The 20,788-nt window shown below is 36.5% G+C and overlaps 1 protein-coding gene across 1 annotated transcript; it reads left to right on the forward strand.

Moving 5' to 3' along the window:
• The first annotated feature begins 4,663 nt into the window (after positions 1–4,663).
• Positions 4,664–20,359, forward strand: znrd2 (zinc ribbon domain containing 2). The gene is made up of 4 exons (XM_028802127.2): positions 4,664–4,762; positions 8,236–8,387; positions 14,738–14,822; positions 18,597–20,359. The coding sequence occupies exons 1-4, from the start codon at positions 4,747–4,749 to the stop codon at positions 19,049–19,051; spliced, it is 708 nt and encodes a 235-aa protein (XP_028657960.2). The 5' UTR covers positions 4,664–4,746; the 3' UTR covers positions 19,052–20,359.
• Positions 20,360–20,788: the final 429 nt, after the last annotated feature.

Here is a 20,788-nt window from a genome sequence, read left to right on the forward strand (position 1 = left end):
CGGGTATTTTGCTAGTTGGAGAATATTTTAACAGATACAGTTCATTGGTTAGTTTTTAATCAATTAAAAATAATTAAGAATTTAATTTAACACTTATATTAACCTATTTTAAACTAATTAAAATGTTTTACCTAGACAGTGGGGAATCACCTGAACCTCCACCAATGTGTAGCATCCACATAGAGGATGCAACGGCAATCATTTCTCCACCAGTATGCTCAATACAAATGTGGTATTAGGCAATGAAGAAGTGAGAGAGATAGATAGCCAACAAGAAACAGGGAATGATTAGGGGGCCAGAATTTGCAAGCTGTGGTGGACAATTTAGCCTGGACATTGGGAAACATCTTACTCATTTCAGAAGATGCAGAGGGATCTTTTATGGCCGCAGAGAGTGTGAACCTCGGTTTTGCATCTCATCTGAAATATGGCACCAAATTTTAACAGGTCCCCATTTCTGCACTGGGGAATTGGGATCCATACTCTGACCACAGAGCAATTGACTCTGAGAATTCGAATCCTAATGGCTTCACCAACACCTCTTCCAGCAGCAAGCCAAGCTTTTCCTAGATGGTCTCCAATCCAAGTACCGGCCAGGCCCAAACATACTTAGCTTCAGGTGAATAACCTTTTCTGAAGTGCAGGTGGTATGGCATTAATTCAAGTGTGATCTCTTCATGAACAACTGAAAGAGCTTCATGAACAAACCTTAGGTATACACGTACAGGAAGGAGGAGGAAACAAAAAGCTTTTAAAATAGCAAGAAGGCTGTCCTCAGAGAATTTCAGGAGTCCAAGAAACAAGTAGCATCGACATGTACTCTAAGATATTGAGGTAAGGAAAAGAGTTCTGATCAATACATACAGGAAGCTAGAAAAGTGAACAGTGATATGTTCATTATATATTTGGTTATTCTCAGAATTCTAGAAGAAGCATTTTGGACATTGAAATAATTTGCTCACGGAGATCACTCAAATGTGAATTACAAAAGTTTAACTATGTAGATATGACAGATGACTGTGTAACAACATGAAATGCAAATCAAGGAACTGATGCAGAGATTGTTTCTGATAGAAAAGAATGGTCACTTATTTCCATCAAGTAATCATGAGTTGCCAATAGTTAAATGGAAACACAGCAACAACTTCTTATTTTGCTCCTGGGAAACTGAAAAAAAAGTGCCATCATGAACCACTCTTGCTGATTTATCCTGAAGCATAACCAATGCAATTTGGGCTTAATTGTTCTACAATGAAATACCCCTTTCAGCTGTTTAGGCATTGCATTGAAGTAGACTAATTATATTTTAAATAAGAGAAGAGTGCAATGACATATGCCAGCTAAAAAACACTTATGATTCCATTACGTGAGTGGTTTTCAAGTTCAGTCCAAGGGGCTCGCCATAGCTGCAGGTTTATAATTTCACCAATTCCACAACAGGTGCATCATTTCTTTTATTCTTTTTTTTCGAACAGCAAAACATTACAATCAAACAAACAATAACAACAGATACAACCATTTGTTTCAAAATCAAAACAAAGAAAACTAAAGAAACAAAAAATACAAAGGAAAAAAGCAAAACAAAATTCAACTCCATCCAAACACAGTCTCTCAGTGCATCTTTCATATTTTGAATTGATCTCAGTCTAGTTATTTGAGCTACAGAAACTTCTAAAATTTTCATAAATACAGTGTGTGTATTTTTTGACATAACTTTAAATGCTTGTGTTTTTTTTGGTAATTTTTCTTTTTTAATTTAACCTTTTCTGTTGTTGGGATTTATAGCACCAGTCAAGCACCTTAAACATGATGAGGAAAATTTTCACTGTAGTTAGTAAATGTTCACTATTGTTAATTTGACACTTCTTACAAACGTTGAGTTCAATTCTCAAACGTGTACTGCTTCTTAATCTGTAATCCTCCTGGGAGACCGCAGGTGAGTCAGAGCAGAGATACTTTACAAGATATGATCTAAATCTGAGCAGCGATTTCTTTCCTGGACTTTCCTCGAAGTCTGTAATACATTACTGCACATCATGCTGATGTAAGTAATAGCAAGAAACTGTTTGCCTTTATTTAGAATGAAACACGGAGTTTAATCATGGGTGCTAGTCCAGCTATAAGAGGTTTAAAATGATTATACAAAGTAATACGAGCAGGATTAAGTACAGTATACAAGCAAATACAGTTTTCTACAATCTGTTTTAAACAGTGTGTTATTATTTTATTAGATTTTTGGACAAAGTTTCCATCCTTTATATATACATATCACTAACTTAACATGCTAACTTTTCTGTGTAAATTAGTTGCAAAAAGACTGTAGAATTTAAACAAAATATAAATTATGATTTTCATTTAATATAGTGCATTTATCCCAAAAACATTTTCCCACTCAGTTATCTCTGCAGTATAACATTAATCAAAACCCCTAACAAAATACAACAGCAGATACATTGTAAATTGAAAGTGAAAAGGAGAGCACAATGGACAAAGCTAATTGCCTCGAAGATTGTCAGTTTTCATCATTAACACAGAAAATATTTTAGTATTTTATGTGCTAAAATATTGTATGTCATCTAGTGCTGTATAAAGACAAAACTAGATAACATCAATATGTTGCTGTTACTTTTGTACATTTGTACTTTTGTTTGATGTGAAAGGACCATGGCCCTGTCTTACTGATAGTATGCCAATGTGCATTCAAGTTTACAAACATCACTAATGAACAGTAAAACAAGAAGGAAAGTATCATTTATATTTTTCCTTGAAGAAGCTGTGAATACATTTAAGCAATATTATTGATATCTTAATATCCTATATTGACACCATGACAAATAATTACAAAATAATTACCCTATGGCCTTTAGCATTTATGTTCTGGGTTCAAATTCTAGACTATCAATTGTCTGCATGGAATCTGCATTTTTTCACCATGGGCAGTGAATTTTCTATGGGTAATGTGCATCAAAAAGATATTAAAGTCAGGTAAATGTATGGCTTTTAATGTGCTTGCTGTGAGATTGCAAGTCAGAGTGCAAAAATGAACTGGTATCCTCTTTTAATGCTGGTTTGCCCAGTTTCAATGCTTGCTTTTTGTATTAAAGTGGACTCTGGCTAAAGGCCAATAATACAAGATTAAACAAGTTAAAACATTGTATATGATTTTTATCTATTTTTTACTAGGACCAAAAAGGGGAAAACGTAATATTTTTAAAATCGCTTAATCCAGTTCCTGGACAAGAGGAGGAAAGCAACATTGGACAGGACATCAGTCCTTTGCAAATCCTGTTTATGCACACACCCATAATCACCTATTGCCAGCATCAAATTACCAAGTAACTTAACATGCTTTCTTTGGAATTCAGAGGCAAACTGGAGTAGCAAGAGGAAAGCCCACACAAACATGGAGAAATGTGCAAATGCTTCACACTTAATGAATTTCTAATTTTAACCCTGCACTCTGGTCTGTGAGGCTGTAAGGTTAACCACTGCACTATCATGCTGCTGAAAAATACACAACAATGTTTATAATGTAATAATACAATTAAGACAGGTATAAAATTAAAGAGACTGGCTACTTAGAGTATATATACATTTTATTTATATTACACTATTTACAGATTTTCTTCCCATGTCACAGAGATTGCTAACTTGTAACTTCAAAAAGGCTCTCTACATTACCTATCTATAAGTGACAGTAGATGTTAAGTGTCAGTGTACCCTGTGATGAATGCTCCTCACCTTTCAGGGTATAGTAAAAGGTACAAAATTAAAGAAACTGGTTACTTACATACAGTACAAATCATTGAACACATTACCAACTAAAAATCAAAATAATATTTCTATAGTAATATTTGAACAGAATTTATACATTTTGCCAGTTGCAGGGGAAACGGACCGTCATTTCAAAAACAACTGCAGATTCTAGGAGAGTAAGACAATTCATTCATTATAAAAGCCACTTAACCTAGATCAGGGTCACAAGCTAATTTAGCAGTATCAGGTATGAAAAAAGAACCAGCCAATCGCACATTCACATAAATGTGCCAAATATCTGAGGGAAATGGGTGTAAAATCACATTAGCTGAAGAAAAAGACAGGCGACATTACCTGACCTGAAATCTGAAACCAAGACTAGGGTGCAGTGAGCAGTAATTACTAGAAAGAAAATAATAAGAAAAACAAAACAAAGCACATTCATTATGTTTGATGTGACATGCGTAAAAACAAACGAGAAACTAAAATCACGAGAAATAATTTACATTTATTTTTTGACTGACACCTTTATTCAAGACGACGGTTGGAGAAATGACAGGTGAGGTGACTTTCTCATTGTCACATAGTGTCAGTTGCGGGATTGGAACCTACAAGCTCAGCGTTAATTCAAACGACTTTTTTGTTGTCTCTTTCGTGTTTTTTATCGCTTACATTTTTCACAGCTTAACATTTATTATGTGTCTGTTAGGTAAAGAAAGTTAATTATTGGCTGTTATTTGACATTTGCTTTGTATAGATTCTTAAGAATTCCTTTCATTAACTGTCACCGTTTACAGAATCTATGGCTAACGAGTATTTCAGTATTAAAAATTAACATGCAAAACCACTCCACCACGTGTGACAGCAGTATGACAACTAAACGAAGGAAGTTATTGTATTTCCGGCGCCGGAAGGCGTACCGGGAACGTCACTTCCGTCCATTTACGTGCTTACTGTGTAACCAGAATAGGCAGACTGTGAGGCGCGAGCATGGCTCTAAATGCGGGTAAATATTTTAAAAGGGTAACTTTTTAAATATTATTTGTGATAATGCACACGGGCATTGCTTTGAGTTTTCATGATTTTCCTGTATTTTTTTCTCCGGAAGCTTTTATTTTTTAATTTTAATCATTCAAAACCCACTTTTGCCACAAACTTTGTCTTGGGAAGTGGGCAAATACCGCAGCTTTGAAGTGAAGGCTATTTTTATCGGTGTTTTGCATAATATCGATGCATGTGAGGAGTAATATTTTTTTGGTCCAACTAGCCAATAAATTACTGTGATTTTTTTACATTTTATTTGTGGTGTTGTCTCCACAGGTCTTTAGTTTGATTAGACAATTAATATTTTACTGCGCTCCTTAAACAATGCTTCAAAGGCAAATCCGAAGAATATATTGTGCATATCATGTGTGCTTCCTAAAGTCAAGTCACAGATTTCTTTGGTGATAAAAGGTTGGTGCCCCCGACCGGGAATGCCTTTTATCAGGATGCTGCTTAAAAATCGTTGCGAACCTGAGAAGCCGTTAGTTAGAAGGTAAAAATGGAGAGCGGCTTTCAAAGAGAACGTGTATGAAAATGCTGTACATCATATCATGTAGATAAAAGTTAACTACCCATGTAATTTACTTGTTGTAGTAATAATTGCATTATTTATACAGTTATTTGTGCCTGCCGAGATTACTGAATTAAAAGATTGGGGTACATCCAAGAGGTTCATTATTTATGATTAATGGTTTCCACTACGGCGATTTTAGACCGTGATTCTTTGGGCTTGTATATTCTACCAGAATTTGAGATTTTTATTACAATTTTTGTAAAAGTTGTTATTAAATGTAACTTGCTAGATTTTTGCGTTGTTCTAATTGTTAGTTTTTGGCATTCGCATTAATCCTTTGCGATTTAAAAGATCTGGAATTACGGGGATTTTTCACATGTATTTATTATTACTTTTGGGAGACTGCCACGTTAAGCAAGTTTATGGTAGTAATCAAACTAAAATAGTTGAGACTTTATCCAGTTTTAGGCAGCTGACTGTTTTTCCTGTAAGACGAGAGTCATAATCATTCCTCAGATTTGTACAAAAACATAAAGATACTGTTCTCCCTTGCATTTTGTATGTTTGTTCAAATTTGTTTATGTGAGAGTGCAGAATTTTCTTAAATGGAGATAAGTTCACAATTCAGTCTTAATAGTAAGTGCTATGTTTTGTAGATTGATAATTCATACTCCCCAAATTGTAAGAATTTTGTGTTGGGCATATTCTTGAAAATGTTTTATTCTAAAGAAGCATTGCACCCAAGATGCAATTTTTAAACAAATGATAAAAGCAAGTAATGGCTTTGTGGTAAAGATATACTTGCAATTCACTTACTTATTTTTTGTATATAAACTCAGTTACCTAATTTATCTACATGTCAGCCTTATGTTGTTAAAAGATTACTTCACCTAAAAATTTATTTTTTTTTTTTTTTTAACATATCCTATGTAGTTTGTAGTGATGGCCGAGAAGATTTTTTAATCCGATGCTTTTATGCAGAATGAGAGAAAGCAATTTAAAAAGAAAAAAAAAATTCTCATGTAACTTGCATCGCCTAGTCCATATTTCTGTTATCCATTTTTATGCATTTTTGTGGAAAATGTGTGCATTTTTTGCTGAAATATTAATACTTATGGATAAGTCATTGTAGAAGATATACAGGTAAAGTGCATTTCCATATTACTGTGCATTTGAATGAAGTCAGAACTCTTGACCAGTGAATGTGGATAGAGGCGCATCTTCATTTCAAACACATGGTATCATGGGAATGCATCTTTACTTTATTTTTTTTTTTTTTTTAGAGTATTAATAATATTTTAGCAAGAAAGCTCACTCATTTTGCACATTTTGAGCATACAAATAGGTAATGGACATCTGTATTATGCAACACGATTTATGTGAGGGTTTTTTTTTTTTTTTCCCCCTTCATGGATGTTTTTTCATATCATTTGCTGTTGGACTGAGGGGGGCACCATTACATCATAAACTGTTTTCTCTCATTCTACATGTAAACATACGATTAAAAAAGTTTCTCTGCCACCACTACAAATTATATGGGGTAAGTGACAAATGAAAATATCATTTTTGAGTGGAGTATTTCTTTAAGTATTCATAAGTTTTCATGCCAGAATATTCTGACCTGTTTTCCTTTAAATAATGATGACACAGTTTTGCAATATTAGTGCTGCTACTTAACACTTTTCAAATCAAAGATTTAAATCCTAGCTAAGTACATTCAGTGTGGAGTTTGCATATTCTCCCAAATACTGACATACAGATTAGATTGTCTTCTCAAAATTTTCCCTTTATGAGTAATTATGGTTATTTAATAAGTCCGTGTGCTTTGTGATGAACAGATTTATACCTCCATCTAAAAAAATGAGTTGACAGTAAGATTTATTTATTGGAACATTGTGTTCTTCAAACAGATCTGAAGCTCTGGCCTTTTAAACTTGCCATGGGTCAAAACAGTTTATAAAAGATTACTGGCAAAATGTTTTAATACTAAGAAGTGAAAACTTAAGACTTTCTACAATATTATCTCATGTAAAAAGTCATCTTTTCGTTTACAAGGTCACTTAAAAATTTGAATATTACTGTATTTTATATATTCATACTTAGCGCTAAAGTATTATTCAATTAATTACACATCCAGTACTTTGCACCATTATTTTAATTAACAAATCAATTGGAGTACCTCATACACATCTTTTTGCCTTAAAATATATTAATTAGGGACTGAGGCAGTCCCTGGATCAAATAAATTAATACTTACTAGAGTTGAAAAATCATGCGTTACATCAGAACGTTTCTGATTTCCGCTTCATGTCATGAACTTTTATCTCAGAGTAATATTTTAATATGTAAAGTAAGTAGCAGTTTTATCTTAAGTATTACAGTTGCCAAAAAGTTTTGGAACCACTTTCTATATTTTGGGAATAATAAGAATTGTTTGTATCATATTATGGTTAATTTACAATGTCTCACTTGCTACTGCAACACCATGGATCAGCATGTGTCCTAGCAGGTGTATAATTGACCTATAAAACGGCATATTGCTGTAGTGTGGATTTTAATCATAGAAACCAATCGCATTCCTTTTGTGGCCTGTTTACCCCCATTCACCCTACAGCCAAAACCTTGCTCCCATTGACTTCCATCTGTTTGGAGCCCTCAAAGATTCCATCCATGGGAAAGGTTTTGGAGTGATGACACGGCTATTTCAAAATGGATGCAGGAGTATGATTCAAACTGGTGCAACAAGGGGGTATATGTAATTCCTGCCAGTGTTTTCAAACAATTCTAAAAGAAGGTACCCGCAAGAAAAGAAAATTATGTTGCAAACATTCTGAGTAATAATTGCAATTTGTAATTAAAAATTTGTCCAGATAATTATCTGAAGTTTTGCACCTAAATGTGATCCTTCTTTTTATATCAAGATGATGAAGACTATAACTGGGAGCCACCAACAGAGGCAGAGATGAAAGTTATCCAAGCTCGACGGGAGCGTCAAGACAAAATTAGCAAACTGATGGGAGACTATTTGCTTAAAGGCTATAAAATGCTGGGAGAATGCTGTGATGAGTGTGGGGTAAGAATCTTTGAATAAATTATGGTGTTCTAAGCCTAATAATAAAATAAATGAATACATGTGAAATGAACATAGCTATGATTATTTATTCCATCCATCCATCCATTTTCTAACCCGCTGAATCCGAACACAGGGTCACGGGGGGGGTCTGCTGGAGCCAATCCCAGCCAACACAGGGCACAAGGCAGGAAACAATCCTGGGCAGGGTGCCAACCCACCGCAGGACACACACAAACACACCAAGCACACACTAAGGCCAATTTAGAATCACCAATCCACCTAACCTGCATGTCTTTGGACCTCTTTAGAATAAATGTAATCAATATAATACATATAATACATGTGAAGTTTCACTGTAACAAAAACAATGGCATGGTTTTTTAATGATAAATGAGTTTTCAAACATCAATTGAATTGCTAGTTGCACTATTTTTGAGAGAGAGAAAATTTGCTCACTCTTTCTTTAGTGTTGTGGCTCCACGTCTTGTAACAATGTTCGTGAAGACAGAATTGAACACTTGACTATGCTCACAATTTGTTCTGTCATTGATTTAAACGTTCAAGAAAGCACAATGTGCCAAGGTCTGAATGTGTCTTTGAATAGATTAAAACGATCTCATAAACATTACATGGATCTGCAGGGGAAGCTTTGTAGTATCAATTTATTTCTCCATATAAGTCTTACTTAATGTATGTGCTAATTTTGTAATTTCTATTGTGTAGGAGGCACATTGACAGTCAGGGAACAAACACCATCTAGTAAACTGAGTTGTATGTCCTCTGTAAGCGAATCACTCTTGACCTACTGTACTGTATGCTCAAAGGGGTGGACATTTAATGGAGAAATAAACTGAGAAAAATGTTGAGAGCTGCAAGGTGAATTTTTGTAATATTACCCTAGTTGAAGCAAAGTATAGTGATTATTTCAAAGGCAAAAGCCTTGATGAAAGCCCCAAAACTGATAACTATATAAAGTTATATAATTATAGTATATTAAATTCACTTCTTGGCATCTTTATGTGCTTGAGGCAGTAATTCATCACTGACATAAATTCTTACTGGATTCTGTCATGTATTAGGCATTAATCTTTAAACAGTTAACATTTTTTAATGAATTATTCTTTTGTCTTGGATATATTAAACAATACTCTGTCATTTTACTGTATTAAGGCACTAATGTTAAGATTTTATAATCGGGTGTAATAATAGTACTAACAGTCTCTATTCAGCGTCCTCCCTCTTTTTCAAAAAATAGTTGTTCATGTGCCCCCATTTATTTATTTCTTGGTGTCCACTGAGATAAATATAGCACTCAAAAAATTAAGGGAACACTTAATCATCACAATCTAACACCAAGTCAGTTAAGCTTCAGGGATATCAATCAGTCCAGTTAGGAAGCATAAGCGATTGTGAATCAACTTCACCTGCTTTGGTGCAAATGAAAGTGAGAACAGGTGCAACAGTAAGACAATTCCAAATAGGGAATGGTTTTGCAGTTGGTGGTTACAGATACAGTAATTGCGCTCTTCCATCCTTCCTGGCTGATTCTTGTCTAGTTTTGTGTTATGCTAGTGTCTTTTTCACTCCTGGTAGCTTGAAGCTGTACCTTGCAGCCAGTTCAGGTTGCAGAGGTAGTTCAACTCCTTCAGATGAGCAGATCCATGCAGGCCATGGTTTGCTGTGTCTCCCAGCACAGTCTCAAGAGCACAGAAGAGATACCAGGAGATGGGCCGTTAACACGAAAAGAGCTGGACAAGACTGTAGAAGGGCATCAACCCTGCAGCAGGACTGATATCTGCTCCTTTGTGGGAGGAGGAACATTGCCAGAGCCCTACAAAATGACTTCTAGCTGGCTGCTACTGTGCATGTTTTTGACCAAACCGGCAGAAACGGTCTTCATGAGGGCCCGACTTCCTCTTGTGGGAACCATGCTCACAGCTCATTACTGCGCTGCTCGTTTGGCATTCACCAGAGAATATAATACCCATCTTCGACATTGGCACCCCATTCTCTTCACAAATGAGAGCAGGTTCACACTGAGCACATGTGATACACATGAAAGAGTTTGGAGATGCTGTGGTGAACATTATGTAGCCTGCAACATCATCCAGCATGACTGGTTTCGTGGTGGGTTAGTGATGGTCTGGAGAGGTATAGCTTGGAGGGTCACACAGACCTTCCCATGCTAGGCTATGTGACCCTGACTGCTGTTTAGGTACCAGGATGAAATCCTCAGAGCCATTGTCAGACCTTACACTGGTGTAGTGGGCCCTGGGTTCCTCCTGGTGTTTATTACAATACCCAGCCTCATGTGGCCAGTGTGTAGGCAGTTCCTGGATGATGGAAGCATTGTTGAATGACTGGGCCTGCACGTTCCCCAGACTTGAACCCAATTGAGAGCCTCTGGGATGTTATGTATCGGTGCATTCAACTCTACCAAGTAGTGCTACAGACTGTCCAGGTGCTCACTGATGCCCAAATCTTTGTCTGGGAGGAGATTCCCCAGGACTCCATTCACCATCTCGTTAGGAGTGTGCCCAGACATTGTGGGGAGTTCATACAGCCACGTGGGGGCCATAAATACTACTGAGTCACATTAATGAGCTGCTGTGCTGAAATTCATGCAAGTTGGATCAAATGAGATTTCAATTTTTAACTTTGATTTTCGGTTGGATATTGAATCCAGCCCTCAGTGGGTTGGTGATTTTGGTTTCCATTGACTGTTGTTATTTTGTTCCCAATGAATCATACAATATTAGTAAAGATTTTCCACTTGAATATTTTGTTTGAGATCCAAAGTGTGATTTAAGTGTTCCGTGTTTTTTTTTTTTTTGTTTGATTTTTAAGAAGTTTATGCTTGTGAATCATTAAAAATTTGCTGTTTCAATTTAGAAGCCTATTCTTTGTAACTTTGTATATTTTTAATTTGTCTTCTAATATTACAGTGCCTTTAAGTAGGAAGGGCTTTCAGTATACATGCCAAGTTATCAGAATAACTTGTCTTGCACAACCTTTGAATTACAAACTGTTCAAATAATTCCTTAGTACATACTGCATTTTGCTGACACCTTCTGGATTTCCTATAACTGAGTGCCATTCTATCACGGTGTTTACGTTTATGTATGTATGTGTGTGTATTTGGGGTTGGGAATCGATTTAAAATAATTAATCGCATCAGTGTATTGTGATTAATGGCATCTAACATTAAAACATTTAATTATAAAATGAATACATAAATCATGAGGCAAATACACCCTGCATCACAAATTTAATGTAGAATCAACACAAAGGAATTTTTAAAAATCAATGGCATAGTTTAAACTTGAACAATGACCTTAAACCTGAACTTTTAACTAAATACTACTTGAGCAAGTGCAGCCTGAATTTGAATGCCCTCCTAAAAGGCAAGTTGAAAAGATTGCAATGACAAAACAAGGCTAATATATTAATTATCAAATTGGCATAGCATATGAGATGCAGACACGTCAAAGTAAAAATGAAACGATCAAAACGACTGCTGTGGTTGGCAGAATTGTGGTTTGCCTTGGGATTGTTTGGGTTACAAAAAGTGTGCCACCACAGAAAAAGTTAGAAAACACTGTTCTACCTACACCTTTACTCCTGGCATGCTAAAAAAGATCTCTGTAGGTGCTTAAAAACTGACACCATGTATTACTTGGATGGTTATGTTGTGTTCGTTGCATAAATTATCGAAAATACGACAAACTTGAATCATGGGTAGAAATAATCATCACACTATTTTATAGAATTTTGTCATTATAATTCAAGTGTTCAAACACAGGGCAGAATTCAAGTTCCATACTGTATGTTTGTATCACATTTTTTACCACCTACAAAAGTGGACTAAATCTGATTTGAAAACTTCTGATTGCATTTGGATTGTTGTTGGTCACACTTCTCTAAAACGATTGGACCCATGTTTCACATGAGTGAAAAATTTTTAATTTATACAGATGTTTTTCTGGGACAATACAACATAGTCCTGTCTGAACCAAACTATATAAATAAAGTAATGATTAGGTGAGTCCGAGTGTTTATACAGTATGTATGTAGCTAGATTTGGCTGGTTAAAAATATAGAATATGGAAGTGTGATCTGCAGTTAACTTTGCTTTGTATGCCTGTATTTAACCACTCAATCAAAAGTTATATTTGAAAGTGTGAGTTCAGATTTCCTTAGGTAAAACAAGGGCAAATATTTGTGAAGATGAAAACCTCTGGACAAGAATGAGCTGCACTTGTTGTTTTGTTTCACTGCAAAGACCTTCATTTATACCCTGGAGTTTCTTGTGTAACTTGGCACCTATGACCAGGCGTTCACTTTAGATAGAATTTCTCCCCCTTTCTCAACTTTAGTTTTATGCATTTATTTTTTGTGACCAGGTTTATACTAGTGACATGAAAATCATGAACAAACACATTAAACAATGATAAAGTACATAATACTATAACAGCAAAACACACAACCCACAAGACTACCAAATTTTCGTGTATTTATTTGGATTTGTTTTTTATTGTTAATTCGTTTTCAAAGAAAGTCTCATGGTAAACTCAGAGTTGAATATTGTGTGTTTCTTGCTAGACTAAAATATAGACAATGAGTTTTAAGTGGCTTTCTGTAAACTTAATACACTAGTTTCCTTGATAACCATACTTATTGAATTGCAATTCGACTTCTGGCTATGCTTCTGTTTTATTGGTTTTCAGTAGTATTTGATACCCCCCATCATCAGATTCTTTTAATTTAGCTGAAGGTACACACCAGAGTAATAATAGACAGAGCGAATAGATTCTCCACAACATTTTAAGAAGGATAGCATTACACATTGCCCAGAATCCATTACTTTCAGCTTTATAGTACAAAGAACAAAGACAGCTCATATGTCTGGGACTGCTGTAAACTGGATTGACTCACACACTTTTATTTGGGCAAAACTTGTATAAATTTAGGTCTGCTTCTGTTCATATTTCTTCAGCTGTCTTCAAGATTCACATTAATATCTACTTTTATTTCTCAATACTGCAGTTACTTGCCTTGGGAAATTTTTTACAAAAGAAGCTGTTTCCTTATCTATACAGGTGTTGTGCATCCTAACTATAAATCCTGTGTTGGTAGATTGTATTCAATCCTCATCAGGAATTTTGACTAAAGTATAGAGCTATTTTGAATATATTCAGAGTAACTCTATATGTGACACCTGTACAAAACAATACTGCATCATAGGAGTAAAAACATAAAAAATGTATTTTACCAAGCAAGTTGTTAGGTCAAAACTAGAAATCACACAAGCATAAGAAGCAAAATAGTAGTTTGGACACTTATTGACGTTATTGTGTCATGATGATTTTGTATTTTTACCAGTGTTCCACTGACAGACACCCAGGATCTTGCATTGTATAAAGTCAGCTTTTATTTTCTTATTTCTTTTATAAAGGGGCATTTAAATCAATCAGAAGAAGATGAAAATAGAGGCACATTGGAGTTACACAGGCTCATTCATTTGGGTTTCTTCTAAGACATCATTTGTGATTTGCCAAAGACTTTTTCACAGTTGGTCAATAATGTTAACAAACCATAATTCTCTTTTTGGTAGATTCCAACTGCACTGCTGTAAATTGAGGTCAGTCTGTTATATAAATTAGATACTGTGTGTTTCTTAAATACAGCAATTAAAATATACCATATTAGTAATATAATTTAAGTTCATAAGCAAGACCACCGCATTGATAGGAGAGAACGGTTCAGTTGTCTAATAGCAACAGGACACAAACTATGAACATTTCTTGTGGTATCTCTCAATTGTGCCAAATGTGTGGCAGTGACTGTCATAATCAGCTAGAAGAATACGACTGTGAGTTTCTGAGATACAGATAGCTTAATACTGTTTGATCGTACCCCTGAGTTAGAGAAGAGGTTGACACAGTCCTCGATTGTAAGGACACATACACAGACAATATAATAATTATTTTTAAATGTAAATTAAAAGTACAGCTTTAAGGAATTTAAATTAACATAATGTTAGAGTTAAGAATAGTTAGAAAAGTAGATAGCCCCAATATGGATGCAAAGTAGGGAATTTTAACTTTTAATCTTAAATCAGCCAGACTGACAGCAAATACTTAAGAGTTTCAAGGATAAGTTTTTAAAGGATAAGTTTAGCATTTTTCAAGTGAAACTTATTTCTTCACAAACATGTGTATTTGCCAAATGAATTTTTATTCTAACGTTAAGCACATTTTTAAATATATATATCTTACCTGCTCTGGAGGGTGTGGTGCACGGAGGAAAAGCTTAAAAACTTACTAAAATTTTCTTTTTTATTTTTTTAGACTATTCTTTTACAGGACAAACAGAAGAAGAACTACTGCGTTGCTTGTCAAGAGCTTGATTCTGATATTGATAAAGACAACCCAGGTACTGAGTATTTTGAGCTAAATGAATGCACACATGTAACTCGGATATCTTCTTCTTCTTTCGGCTGCTCCTGTTAGGGGTTGCCACAGCGGATCATCTTCTTCCATATCTTTCTGTCCTCTACATCTTGCTCTGTTACATCCATCACCTGCATGTCCTCTCTCACCACATCCATAAACCTTCGCTTAGGCCTTCCTCTTTTCCTCTTCCCTGGCAGCTCTATCCTTAGCATCCTTCTCCCAATATACCCAGCATCACTCCTCTGCACATGTCCAAACCAATGCAATCTCGCCTCTCTGATTTTGTCTCCCAACCGTCCAACTTGAGCTGACCCTCTAATATACTCATTTCTAATCCAATCCATCCTTGTCACACCCAGTGCAAATCTTAGCATCTTTAACTCTGCTACCTCCAGCTCTGTCTCCTGCTTTCTGGTTAGTGCCACCGTCTCCAACCCATATAACATAGCTGGTCTCACTACCATCCTGTAGACCTTCCCTTTCACTCTTGCTGATACCCATCTGTCACAAATTACTCCTGACACTCTTCTCCACCCATTCCACCCTGCCTGCACTCTCTTTTTCACCTCTATTCCACATTCCCCATTACTCTGTACTGTTGATTCCAAGTATTTAAACTCATCCACCTTTGCCAACTCTACTCCCTGCATCCTCACCATTCCACTGACCTCCCTCTCATTTACACACATGTATTCTGTCTTGTTCCTACTGACCTTCATTCCTCTCCTCTCTAGAGCATATCTCCACCTCTCCAGGGTCTTTTCAACCTGCTCCCTACTATCACTACAGATCACAATGTCATCAGCAAATATCATAATCCACTGGGACTGCTGTCTAATCTTGTCTGTCAACCTGTCCATCACCATTGCAAATAAGAAAGGGCTCAGAGCCAATCCCTGATGTAATCCCACCTCCAACTTGAATGCATCCGTCACTCCTACCTCAGACCTCACCACTATCACACTTCCCTCATACGTATCCTGTACAACTCTTACGTACTTCTCTGCCACTCCCGACTTCCTCATACAATACCACAGTTCCTCTTGAGGCACCCTGTCATATGGCTTTCTCCAGGTCCACAAAGACACAATGCAACTTCTTCTGGCCTTCTCTAAACTTCTCCATCCAAATCCTCAGAGCAAACATTGAATCTGTGGTGCTCTTTCTTGGCATGAAACCATACTGCTGCTCACTAATCATCACCTCACTTCTTAACCTAGCTTCCTCTACTCTTTCCCATAACTTCATGCTGTGGCTCATCAATTTTATTCCCCTGTAGTTACTGTAGTCCTGCACATCCCCCTAATTCTTAAATATTGGCACCAGTACACTTCTCCTCCACTTCTCAGGCATCCTCTCACTTTCCAAGATTCCATTAAACAATCTGGTTAAAAACTCCACTGCCATCTCTCCTAAACAACTCCATGCTTCCATAGGTATGTCATCTGGACCAACGGCCTTTCCATTTTTCATCCTCTTCATAGCTGTCCTTACTTCCTCCTTGCTAATCCGTTGCACTTCCTGATTCACTATCTCCATATCATCCAACCTCTTCTCTCTTTCGTTCTCTTCATTCATCAGCCTCTCAAAGTACTCTTTCCATCTGCTCAACACTCTCTCCTCGCTTGTGAGTACGTTTGCATCTTTATCCTTTATCACCCTAACCTGCTGCACATCTTTCCCAGCTCAGTCCCTCTGTCTAGCCAATCGGTACAGGTCCTGTTCTCCCTCTTTAGTGTCAAACCTCTCATACATCTCATCATACGCCTTTTCTTTAGCCTTCGCCACCTCTCTCTTCACCTTGCGCCTTATCTCCTTGTACTCTTGTCTACTTTCTGCATCTCTCTGACTATCCCACTTCTTCTTTACCATCCTCTTCCTCTGTATACAGTGGAACCTTGGTTTGCGAGTAACTTGGTTTATGAGTGTTTTGCAAGACGAGCAAAAATTTTTAATAAATTTTGACTTGATAAACGAGCGAGGTCTTGCAGTACGAGTAGTATGTATACTCTTTGTCTGCTGAGCGTCATGTGATCACAACTGAGCTGATGGTTCTCTCTCTCGCTGTGGGATTGTGGGCAATCGTCTCCTATTCTCTGTCTGAGTCGGCGTGCCTCACTCATAGTAAACATCCGTACGAGCGTATACTGTTTACTACAGCATTAGCATTGTGACTGTGTGTGTGTGCTCACTCGCTTGCGTGTAGTATGTGTGTGTGCTCGCTCATGCGCGTGTGTGTGTATGCGTGTGTGCTCGTGCGTGTGTGCTGTGACGTGCGAATCCCTGTCTTGCACACTAAAACACAAAGCTGAGTCTCAGTATTTTAGCAACACCAGCTTTATTCAGCTTGAAACAGACACAGCACTCAGGCAGGGCCCTGCACATTTATAATGTTCCTTGTTCCTTGTATCACCCATCGACAGCAGGCGCTTATAGCATGTCCGCGGTCTTTTCTGATTCGCTTTTACGGCGAACTGCTATAGCGCTGGGAGACTGCGATTGCTTAGGGACACTCTTCCGTGTGTCGTCTCGTTGGGTGCAATCTCACAATAGTTTAGAAACTCACACCAGCCATGATTCTTTTCAAAGGTAAAGTGCAGGTTAATTTGTTTTATGTATTTTTACGTTATATTTTGTATTAATCATGTTTTATATGAATAGTTTTGGGTTGTTGAACAAATCATGAGTTTCCATTATTTCTTATGGGGAAATTCACTTTGATATACGAGTGCTTTGGACTATGAGCACGTTTCCGGAACGAATTACGCTCGCAAACCGAGGTTCCACTGTACTCTCCTGTATTTCCTCATTCCACCACCAGGTTTCCTTTTCCTCTTTCCAGATGTCACACCAAGCACCCTTCTTGCTGTCACCCTTACTACATCTGGTGTAGTTTCCCAGCTGTCTGGTAACTCTTCACTGCCACCCAGTGCCTGTCTCACCTCCTCCCTAAACTCAACCTTGCAGTCTTCCTTTTTCAACTTCCACCATTTGATCCTTGGTTCTGTCTTCACTCTCTTCCTCCTCTTGAACTCCAACATCATCCTACAGACCACCATCCTATGCTGCTTAACTACATTTTCCCCTGCCACCAGTTTGCAGTCTTCAATCTCCTTCAGATCAACTCTTCTGCATAGGATGTAATCTACCTGTGTGCATCTTCCTCCACTCTTGTATGTAACCCTATGTTCCTCCCTCTTCTTAAAATATGTATTCACCACAGCCATGTCCATTCTTTTGGCAAAATCCACTATCCTCTGACCTTCTTCATTCCTCTCCTTGACACCATCCCTACCCATCACCTCCTCATCTCCACTGTTCCCTTCACCAACATGCCCATTGAAGTCCGCTTCAATCACCACTTTCTGTCCCTTGGGTACACTGTTCATCACTTCATCCAACTCACTCCAAAAATCTTCTTTCTCACCCATTGTACACCCAACTTGCGGTGCACTAACAACATTCATCATCACACCTCCAATTTTCATCTTCATAATTTGTAACTCAGATATATATATATAGTAATAATTATATTTTCTATATGTACATATATATTTACCCTTATGTATAAAAAATACATTTTAAGAATTCCTTTTAAATTTATGATAGAGATTCTTGACCCAGCAGAAAGTATTGGTTATTATCTTCATTTTTACAATATTTTACAATAATACTGTTTTTGTTATTTGTATTGTTAGTTGTTGTGCAAACCAAATGCAACAGATGGACAACTTTTTTGTGTTTACCCCTACAGCTTTAAACCCCCAGGCTGCCCTTTCTCAGGTACGTGAACGTCAGCTAGCCTCAAGCCTGCAAGGTAATCATGCTGAACCTGGAACAGCACACTCTGATCCATCACCCTCTGCAACTGTCCAGCCCAGACCAGAGCACTGTGAAGGTGCTGCCTCTGGACTGAGAACGGCTCCTTTTGCTATTCCAAACTCAACACTGTCTTCATCTGTCCTTGCTTCAAGCTCACCGCCACTTCCAGCAAATGGTCCAGTTCCTGTTTTTTTAAACTCTTCTCCACCAGGAGCACCCTCCCATAGTGCGCTGGACTGCGCCGAAGATGTGCTGCTGCAAAAATTGCAGTGGGCAACAAGGGAACTACAGCAATCTAATTCAGTTGAGAGTAGTATTCAGCTCTGTAATCTGCTGCGTAGTTGTGCAGAGTCACTGCGCAGCATCAAAGAACTGCAGCAGCTCTGATTTCAGACAAATAATTTATTTTCCAGCTTGCTACTGGGAGTTACAATTTAGTTTTTATTTCAAATGCCAAAAGGTGTCACATGTACATGTATAAATATGCCACATTGGATAGTTTTATCATGTATAAGAACACTGACACTGTATTTTGCTTCAATAAAATATCTGGAAAGTTAGTTATATTAGTAGATCAATTCTGGTAAAAGATTTAATATGTTTGCATTATGAATGCATCTGTTTTTGACAGATTTGTCCATGTTGTAGACCTTGTAAAACAACTTGGCAAGGACTTTTGGTGGGTTGTGTGGAAGAGAGTCCAAAAATATTATGAATGTATGTATAGCTATTGTCTTTTGTCATATATAAATGTGTAAAGAACATTACTGGGTAGTTTAAAAAGTTAAATTTTGGTTAAAGGAAAGCTTTTTTTTATTAAACAAATACACGATTTATCCGGTGATATATGTAATGATCATATAAAACTAAGTACCCCATTCTTATTTTATGTGAGCTGAGGTTTAGGAAGCATCTTCAACTTGTTTTGTATTTCCTCAGTATTTATGATACAAAACCCATTATATCTTTGTTACAGAAAGAAGTGGTAGATTTGTTATTCTTTATTTGAAATGCTAGGTTTAAAATAGTTAAAAATATTTTTGTATTAACAAACAATCCAGGTACCTTCCAAATTGTAGAGGTCTAAAAATTGAGGTGAGGAGTGGTAGTCAACTAGGAAATGTAGAAACCAAATTCCGTGCTTTCCTTATGCAGACAAAATATTGTAACTTAAATAGAATTGTCTTTTCTTTCCAGTGCCTGTAATCTATAGTCAGCTATAATGGTATTTCATCCCCATAAAGTTAACTTACCTGTCAGAATTGTTTTAGCAAAAGAAACTGATACTCCTATGATTTTACTTAGTTTTGGAATAAATATAACTTGTTCTGTCCATTTAATTTGTTTAATGCCTTGCTACAGAATACTAATTTTGAACAACTTGCTTAATTTTTATAATGATGGGTCTTTAGGAACCTTTCATAAAGGATGGTACTTAGTTATGTTTTGCCAGCAGAATAATTTTGCTGTACCTTCTTTCTGTTGTGCTTTGGTATATCACAGGAATATTTCAGAGAAAGTGAATGTTAAAATTTTTCAAAAGGAGGTAAAGGTAGAAAATAGGCTGATAATGGTTTGGTGTCTTTTTTGTTAAAATTTAAACAACTTTGCTGGCATTAACAAATATTTATGTAGATTATACTGATTAAACAAGTGATGCAAGCCTGAGTCTACCAATAAAATTTCCATTAAATAGATCATATTTATGTGTTGTAACACAAAAATGTGAAAAAGATCAAGGTGGAGATAATACTTTCATAGCCACTGTATTTATCTGCTATTTTGCATTTTAAGAGCGCATCTGCAGATGGTATTTAATGCTGCAGGGTACAATAAAGAGCATTTTGCTTACGTAATTATCAAGACAAAAAGCCTTCTGTATCAGATTTCAGTTTTGCTAATACAAGTGGGCCCTGCACATCTCCTTTATATCACCTGCATTTAGGTATTCCTGTGCTAAAAAATTTTAAGTAAAAATATACAGTACAATTTTCAAGCACTGTCTTTTCAGTGCATTCAGGAAAGCATTGAACTATTTTGTTAATATTTCAAAAGTAACACTTAAAGCTTATTTGAGTAATTTTCCATGATAAACTTAAGTTTAGTAGTTGTATCTACAATTAA

Source organism: Erpetoichthys calabaricus, chromosome 1, assembly GCF_900747795.2.
Source record: "Erpetoichthys calabaricus chromosome 1, fErpCal1.3, whole genome shotgun sequence".
Lineage (NCBI taxonomy): Eukaryota > Metazoa > Chordata > Cladistia > Polypteriformes > Polypteridae > Erpetoichthys > Erpetoichthys calabaricus.

What these genes read in the sequence shown, in the direction of transcription:
- znrd2 (XM_028802127.2), top strand. An exon ending in AATGCTGTGATGAGTGTGGG is followed by an intron (nt 8,388 to 14,737) that starts GTAAGAATCTTT and finishes TTATTTTTTTAG; the next exon opens with ACTATTCTTTTACAGGACAA. An exon ending in TATTGATAAAGACAACCCAG is followed by an intron (nt 14,823 to 18,596) that starts GTACTGAGTATT and finishes TTACCCCTACAG; the next exon opens with CTTTAAACCCCCAGGCTGCC.